This window comes from Anguilla rostrata, chromosome 19 (genome assembly GCF_018555375.3).
Source record: "Anguilla rostrata isolate EN2019 chromosome 19, ASM1855537v3, whole genome shotgun sequence".
Taxonomy (NCBI): Eukaryota; Metazoa; Chordata; class Actinopteri; order Anguilliformes; family Anguillidae; genus Anguilla; species Anguilla rostrata.
This window is the reverse complement of record NC_057951.1, coordinates 1,673,198-1,681,433: the sequence shown is the minus strand read 5'-3', so window position 1 is coordinate 1,681,433 and position 8,236 is coordinate 1,673,198. Positions and strand designations below refer to the sequence as shown.

General features: G+C 41.7%; 3 protein-coding genes and 2 long non-coding RNA genes across 8 annotated transcripts in view; 2 read left to right on the top strand and 3 right to left on the bottom strand.

The window, feature by feature from the left end:
• Positions 1-8,236, top strand: part of LOC135245748 (uncharacterized) — a 516,260-nt gene that overhangs the window by 219,144 nt on the left and 288,880 nt on the right. The window contains exon 2 of the long non-coding RNA XR_010327371.1: positions 3,171-3,384. This is a non-coding gene — a long non-coding RNA (uncharacterized LOC135245748). The remainder of the gene's footprint in view (positions 1-3,170; positions 3,385-8,236) is intronic.
• Positions 1-8,236, bottom strand: part of LOC135245707 (NACHT, LRR and PYD domains-containing protein 12-like) — a 343,935-nt gene that overhangs the window by 94,265 nt on the left and 241,434 nt on the right. The window lies entirely within an intron of this gene.
• LOC135245705 (uncharacterized) overlaps positions 1-8,236 on the bottom strand; it is a 492,416-nt gene that overhangs the window by 397,647 nt on the left and 86,533 nt on the right.
• The window catches only part of LOC135246019 (tripartite motif-containing protein 16-like), a 9,217-nt gene continuing 2,800 nt past the window's right edge, over positions 1,820-8,236 (bottom strand). Inside the window, exons 3-5 of the mRNA XM_064319511.1 lie at positions 6,128-6,289; positions 5,590-5,636; positions 1,820-5,361 (exon numbers count right to left, since the gene is read on the bottom strand). Of these exons, the coding sequence (XP_064175581.1) occupies positions 4,742-5,361; positions 5,590-5,636; positions 6,128-6,289 (829 nt within the window). The 3' untranslated portion in view covers positions 1,820-4,741. The remainder of the gene's footprint in view (positions 5,362-5,589; positions 5,637-6,127; positions 6,290-8,236) is intronic.
• The window catches only part of LOC135245764 (uncharacterized), a 116,582-nt gene continuing 112,487 nt past the window's right edge, over positions 4,142-8,236 (top strand). Inside the window, exon 1 of the long non-coding RNA XR_010327387.1 lies at positions 4,142-4,231. This is a non-coding gene — a long non-coding RNA (uncharacterized LOC135245764). The remainder of the gene's footprint in view (positions 4,232-8,236) is intronic.

The window sequence follows — 8,236 nt, the reverse complement described above, 5'->3', positions numbered from 1 at the left end:
AATCCCATTCTTTCGCCGGATGTCAAGAGGGGGCCCGAATGTTCGCAAAAAAAACTTTAATGAAAGTGTTTGAGAGGATATATCCTTTAAAATTTTAAACTTTTGGGCCCTGTTATATCCTATTTGTTGGCATAACAACGGCCCAAAGTTCAATACCAACGACAGGTTTTGCTTGACAAGGGGGTAGTACTTTCCGAAAGTACAGGAACCTTTTGGGTGGAGCTTGCAGCACTGAACATTTCTGATTGGTCGAGTACTCGCAGCATTTATTTGTGTTTATTTTCAGCCGCCATGTTTAAAAATATTCAGCTGCAAACCAATTTATTTTCATAATAACTTCAAATCCAACTTGTATGTTATGCGGCGCAGTAGCCTAGTTTTGGTTATAGCCTGCCAACGTCTCGGAATTATAACGTGTGCTCTTCTGTTCTTTTCTTGCTTTAGTATTCGTTTTATAATTTTTTTTATAAAAAGCATTCGTGCTGGGACAGCATATTACATATCAAAACATTCAAACGGATTAATTCGGTTGCTCAATATTTTCTTCCGGATTTTCTTTGTTAGCCCGTTGTAATTCTTCAATTCCACAAAAAGACCAGGAAGACTATGGACTAATTTATGGTGCATGGTTCGCATCTGGAGGGCACACTTCGCTGCTCGGCTAGCAGTAACTTCGAAGGAAAGCAAACGGTGGCTGTACCACTACTAATTTAAATTTTCACGCAAGTCCGAGTTTTCGTTCTATTCTTGTCATTTTGCGATTAGCCTATATGGAATTGACGATGAGAAAGTAATCAAACAGCAAATTTTTTACAACGTGTGCATGTTTTCTGCTGTTGTTGCCAGTTATACATATAAATGTGAATGCATTCTGTCGCTTCGGATGTCAAGACATGAAAGCGAATGTTCGCATAAAAACATAATGAAAGTGTTTGAGAGGATATATAAAACTGTTACAATCTGACTATTGGCCTGTTATATCCTATTTGTTGCATAACAACGGTCCAAGTTCAACTACCAACGACAGTTTTGCTTGACAACGGTAAAATATGCCCAAACGGCTGCAGAAGAATATTTCAATTCCAGGTGATTAAATCGATAAAAATTAAAAAAATACAAAATTAACCATATATAATCATTGTTGGTAACCCGTTGTATATAAGTGGAATAAACCCCTCCGGGCTGTCCCGGTTATTAGAAAATAATGTAGGCTACTTCGGTGGTAGTATGGGGTTACAGATGAAATCATAGGACAGATGGACCGACGACAACGTCGCTTTTTCATACGTCAGTGGGCTAATTTGCCTAATCTTCGCGGGACTTTAGACCGCGGTGGAAACGCAGACAACCATGGGCTGAAGGAACCTTTTAGTTCCTTGAAAAGTAGTTCCTGGGACTAAAAGTTCTGTGTACTTTTGGTGGAAACGCGGCTTTAGGGTAAGAATTTTACCAGTCAGTTTGGCAAATTGAGTTTTGCACATTGAGCCAAAGCAATCATAACATACTGTAATGCATTTGTAATGTGTGACTGCAGATATCAGAAATGCATCTGAAAAAAGGAGAAAAACTGTAGGGTCTCAGGAACATCTCAATGACTGGATGTCATGCAAACCACATTTCTGCCCTGATTTTGGCTTAGTGGTCTAATCCATTCAACTGATATGCAGCAGATCCAGGTTCAAGCCTACAGGAAAACCATTTATTTGAGAGGTAACATAAATATACCAGCTCAATAGACAATCAGTGACTTTTCAAAATGTATTGAGTTGTGGTTACACTACAGTAACAGAATCAAGCATTCATCAGACACTACACAACCTTTCTTATAATGGATTTTATTTCCACTACTGTAGATGAATGTCATTGCTTCAACTGCAGATTTTAGCCCCATGCTGATCTACTCATATTGAGCCCAAACATAATCCCATACAGAATATGAAATGAGTAGTACTGTGTCACAGGAGTTCAACACATCATACAATAATAAATCACAAAAGAAAAACATTTGATATTTTTATAGTTCAGGTTTAATCATTGCATATTATTGTCTGAAAATACAGAAAATTAAAGCAAAAAAAAAAAAAAAATCCTAACAGAATAAATAAGGAAACTCAATCCATCATTGTTCACAGTAATGAAATGAAATAAGTACACTGCAGCGATCATTCTGCATTCTCCCTATCAGCTGCATTGGCCCACAGAAATTTGCACATTGGAATTCTTGTGAAAATGAATGAAAGCAACTGTAAAAACTAGTACAATGCATATTTAAGTGGAGGAGTTTGCCACTGGCTTCTTTTTAAAAAGATGCAGATACAGGAGACAGAATTATTACTTCAAAAACATTTTACTCTGCCATCTTCTGGCATTATTACTCTCAATGTTATATTAATGTTTTAATAATCAAAAGTACATACACACCTTGAACATTTTCATTATAAACTTATTAAAATGTAAAAAAAATAAAATCATATTTAGACAGCAAGTGCTTAACCTGAACCTGCTAAAAGATCATACTCTTATGTACAGGGTTTAAGCTGTACTGAGGTTAATATTGGGCACAGTGTGTGTGATTGGGTGAAAGTGTGTTTGTGTGCGTGAATTAGTGAATGTGTGTGCATGCATGCGTACGTTTGTGGGAGTGACTGTGGATGTGAGCATGTGTGTGTGTGTGTATGTGTGTGAGTGCATGAGTATGTGTGTGCCCGGGTTGCGTGTGCAAATGGGAATGTGTGTGCGTGCGTTTGTGTGAGTGTATATATGTGTATGTGTGTGTGCATGAGAGTGCCATTGTGAATGTGTGTGTGTTTATACATGTGTGTGTGTGTGTGTGTATGTATGGGTATGAGAATGTTTGTGTATACATGTGTATATGGTGTGTGCATGCATGTAAGTGTATGCATGTGTGTGTGCATGAGTATGTGTGTGTGTGCGTATGGGTAAGAGAATGTGTGTGTGTGCGTACGTATGGGAATGAGAATGTGTGTGTGTTGACATGTTTGTGTTTGTGCGTGAGTGCATGAGTGTATGTGTGTGTGCGCGTACGTTTGCGGATGTGTGTGTCTGTATACTGTATGTGAGAGTGTGAGTGAGATAAAGAGTGTGTGTGTGTGCATACGGGTATGAGCGTGTGTATGTTTGCACGCGTATGTGTGTGTGTCCGTGTGTAGGTGTGTGTGAGTGACTGGGTGTGAGAGAGTATGTGTGCGTAGGTGTGTGAGTGCGTGTGCATGAGTAAACATGAGTGTGTGTATTTGTGAGTGCGTGTACATGACTGAGAGAGAAAGGGTGTGTGTGAGAGTATGTGTGTGTGTGTGTGATGGAGTGTATGTGAGAGAGAGACGGTGTGTGTGTGTGTAACTGGGTGTGCGAGAGTGTGTGTAGGTGCATATGAGTGTATGTATATATGTGTGTGTGTGTGTATGTGTATATGAGTGTGTGTGTATATAAGTGTGTAAGTGTTTGTATATATGTGTGTGTGTGTGTGTGTGTGGGTGTGTGAGGGTCTAGGTGTATATGAGTGTTTGTGTTTATATATGTGTGTGTGTATGTGATTGAGTGTGTGTGTATATATATATATATATATATATATATATATATATATATATATATATATAGTGTGTGTGTGTGTGCATGCGTTCGAGTGTGTATGCGCACATGTGTGTGTGTGTGCATGTTTGTGTGTGTGCGCATGTGTGTGTGTCTCTACTCCAGTTAGCAGAGGGACACTGAGGAGTGTGTGTGTTGACACGTGTTTGTGTCTCTGCACGCATGTATGTGTGTGTGCGTGAGTGCATGGGTTTGTGTGTGCGTGTGTGTGTGCGTTTGTGTGCATGTGTGTGGATGTGAGTGTGTGTGTGTGAGAGAGAGAGGGTGTGTGTGTGTGAGTGACTGAGCATGAGAGAGAGAGAGCGTGTGTGTGCATACGGTTATGAGCGTGTGTACGTATGCATGCGTGTGTGTGTGCGCGTGAGAGTGCACTGGTGAATGTGTGTGTTTGTGTGTGCGAGAGATTGTGTGTGTCCGTGTGTAGGTGTGTGTGTGCATGTGTGCGATTAGGGGTGTGAGTGATTTGGTGTGAGAAAGTGTGTATGTGTGTGTAAGTGTGTGTGCACGAGTGTGTGCGTGCGTGGGTGTGTGAGTGCGTGTGCATGAGTGTGAGAGAGAAAGGGTGTGTGTGAGAGTATGTGTGTGTGGATGTGTGTGTGTAGGTGTGGGTGTGTGTGTCTATGTGTATATGTGTGAGTGTGTGTGTATGTGTATATGAGTGTGTGTGGTGTGTGTGAGTGGGTATGTGTGTATGCGTGTGTGTGTGTGTGCACGTGCATGTTTGTGTGTGCGTGCATGTGTGTGCATGTTTGTGTGTGCGCGCACGTGCCTGTGTGTGCATGTTTGTGTGTGCGCACGAGTGTGTGCGTGCATAGGTGTGTGAGTGCGTGTGCATGAGTGTACATTAGCGTGTGTATTTGTGAGTGTGTGTGCATGAGTGTGAGAGAGAAAGGGTGTGTGTGAGAGTATGTGTGTGTGGATGTGTGTGTGTAGGTGTGGGTGTGTGTGTCCATGTGTATCTGAGTGTGTGTGTGAGTTTGTGTGTATGTGTATATAAGTGTGTGTGGTGTGTGTGTGAGTGGATATGTGAATGTGGTGTGTGTGTGTGTGTATGCGTGTGTGTGTGCACGTGCATGTTTGTGTGTGCGCACGTGCGTGTTTGTGTGCATGTTTGTGTGTGTCTCTACTCCAGTTAGCAGAGGGACACTGAGGAGTTCCTCACATAAAATCCAGCACAGAGGGGTGTGTGTTGAGTGAAGTGTTTGTGGAATCTGTGCAGGAGGGTCAGTGTGTCAGAGTCAGAGACGCTGTAGAAGGACAGAGTGCCGGCCGGACGGTCCACACACACTCCTACCCTGTACACACACACTCCTCTACCAGCATCATCATCACACACTCCTGCTCTGCCGTAGGGGGAGGGGGTGGCAGATATGCCTGTTTGGTTCTTATTGTGCCAGACAGAGTATCTGAGTTTATCAGAGTCTCTGTGTTTACTGCACTCCAGACTCCAGGAGTTTGTATTGAATCCAAACATACAGTCAGAATCCTCTCCTTTCCTGCTGATTCCTTTATCTGTCACTGCTATACAAACCTGTCCCCATCTCCCCCACTCAGACACACTGAACTCAGCCTCCCAGTAACAGCGCTCACACACACTCTCTCTGCACACAACCTGGCACCACTGCTCAAATCTCCCTGGATGATCAGGATATGGCTCCTCTCTCCCTGGTGTGTATGTCACCCTCCTGTTCCCCTCAGACAGAGACAGGTTTCTGTTCGCTGTGTTTGGATCCAGTGTGAGCTGACAGCCGTCTGCACACCAGAGACATTAATAAGATTAATTATCATTATTAATATTCACCTCATTATGTGTGTGAGAGACAGAGAGCTGCGATAGTACCTGTGTGTGTGTGTTTGTGTACATGTGTGCTTCTGTTTGTGTGTTTATGTGTAAGAGAGAAGTCCCTCTCTCACACACACACACACACACACAGCAGAGTGTGTATCTATGGAAAGTGTTCTGTGTCGATACACACTCACATTTCCTGGGTCCTGGTTTGGTCCTGTTCTCTCCTCCATGGTCCACACTGTAAGAACAGCCGAACAGAATTTAGAATTTTAACCATCCTTTATTTCCACTCTCAACACACCAATGACATCACATAAATAAAAACAAAGACACAATAAAACACAAAACCACGATCATATGAAAAAAACACAAATCTGTCACAAAGGAAACTTATTCCATTCCCTCACCCTATTCCATTTGCAAAAACAGCTCCCCTCCCTCCACTGAACATAAAACACCCTAATAACACACACTCTGAAACACACTCAGGTTCTCCATTGCTTTGTAATACTGAAACTCCACCATCACTGTGTCCCTGATCAAACCCCTAACTACAACAACCACATCTTATTTACTGCAGTGATCCCCTGCAGCACCCTCCACAGGAGATCCCCAACCCTCTTGAGTAACACTGGCGTAAACAGTGCCCTCCATGCCCCCCCAACTCCTTTTGTGTGCGTGTGCGTGTGTGAGTGTGTGAGGTGCAGTGTGGAAACTCTCTGTACTTACAGCAGTGTGAGTGTGTCCAGTTTAGCAGCAGACAGCGCTCTCACTCCTGAGTCTCCTGGGTGATTGTATCTCAGGTCCAGCTCTCTCAGGTGTGAGGGGTTAGAACACAGAGCTGAAGCCAGAGACTCACAGCCTCTCTGTGTGACTCTACAGCCTGACAGCCTGCAGAGAGAGGGACACAAACACCTTACACACATTAATAAAAACTAGCAGGGCTGTGCGTGTCAAACACATAGCAGTGTGTTACACACCTTACACACATTAAAATAAACTAACAGGGCTCTGTGTGTTAAACACATAGCAGTGTGTTATACACTTTACACAAATTAATATAAATTAACAGGGCTGTGTGTCAAACACAAAGCAATGTGTTACACACCATACACACATTAATATAAACTAACAGGGCTGTGTGTGGTAGACAAGCATGTGTTACCACTTAACATATAACAAAGGCTGTGTGTGTCACACATAGAGGTACACTTTACACATTATAATAACACCAAACCTTTAACACGTAACACTTATATAACTAACAGGCTGTGTGTGTTACACAAACACATAATAAACAAACAGGTGTGTGTGTCAACACATAGCTGTGTACACATACACACTTAATATAAACTAACAGGGTCGAGTGTGTTAACACATAGCATGTGTTACACACCTACACACATTAATATAAACTAACAGGGGTGTGTGTCAAACACATAGCAGTGTGTTACACACCTACACACATTAATATAAAACTAACAGGGTCTGTGTGTGTCAAACACATAGCAGTGTGTTACACACCTTACACACATTAATATAAACTAACAGGGCGCAGTGTGTGTCAACACATAGCAGTGTGTTACACACCTTACACAAAATAATATAAACTAACAGGGCTCTGTGTGTGGTACAAACACATAGCAGTGTGTTACACACACCTTACACACATTAATATAAACTAAACACGGGATCTGTGTGTCAAACACATAGAGTGTGTTACACACCTTACACACATAATATAAACTAACAGGGCTGTGTGTCAACACATAGAGTGTGTACACACCTTACACACATTAATATAAATAACAGGGCTTGTGTGTCAAACACACTAGCAGTGTGTTACACACCCTTACACACATTAAATAAAACTAACAGGGCTTGTGTGTCAACACATAGCAGTGTGTTACACACCTTACACACATAATAAAACTAACAGGCTGTGTGTGTAACACATAGCAGTGTGTTACACACCTTACACACATAATATAAACTAAAGGGCTGTGTGTGTCAAACACATAGCAGTGTGTTACACACCTTACACACATTAATATAAACTAACAGGGCTTGTGTGTCAACACATAGTGTGTTTACACACCTTACACACAATAATATAAACTAACTAGGTTGTGTGTTAACACATAGCAGTGTGTACACACCTTACAACATAATATAAACTAACAGGGCTGTGTGTGTCAAACACATGGCAGTGTGTTACACACCATACACACATTATATAAACTAACAGGGCTTGTGTGTCAAACACATAGAATGTGTTACACACCTTACACACATTAATATAAACTAACAGGGCTGTGTGTGTCAAACACATAGTAGTGTGTTACACACCTCACACACTTAATATAAACTAACAGGTGTTGTGTGTAACACATAGCAGTGTGTTACACACCTTACACACATAATATAAACTAACAGGGCTGTGTGTGTCAAACACAAAGAGTGTGTACACACCTTACACACATTAATAAAAACTAACAGGGCTGTGTGTGTCAAACACATGGCAGTGTGTTACACACCTTACACACATTAATATAAACTAACAGGGCTGTGTGTGTCAAACACAAAGCTGTGTTTTACACACCATACACACATTAATATAAACTAACAGGGCTGTGTGTGTCAAACACATGGCAGTGTGTTACACACCATACACACATTAGTATAAACTAACAGGGCTGTGTGTGTCAAACACATAGCAATGCGTTACACACCTTACACTCATTAATATAAACTAACAGGGCTGTGTGTGTCAAACACATGGCAGTGTGTTACACACCATACACACACTAGTATAAACTAACAGGGCTGTGTGTGTCA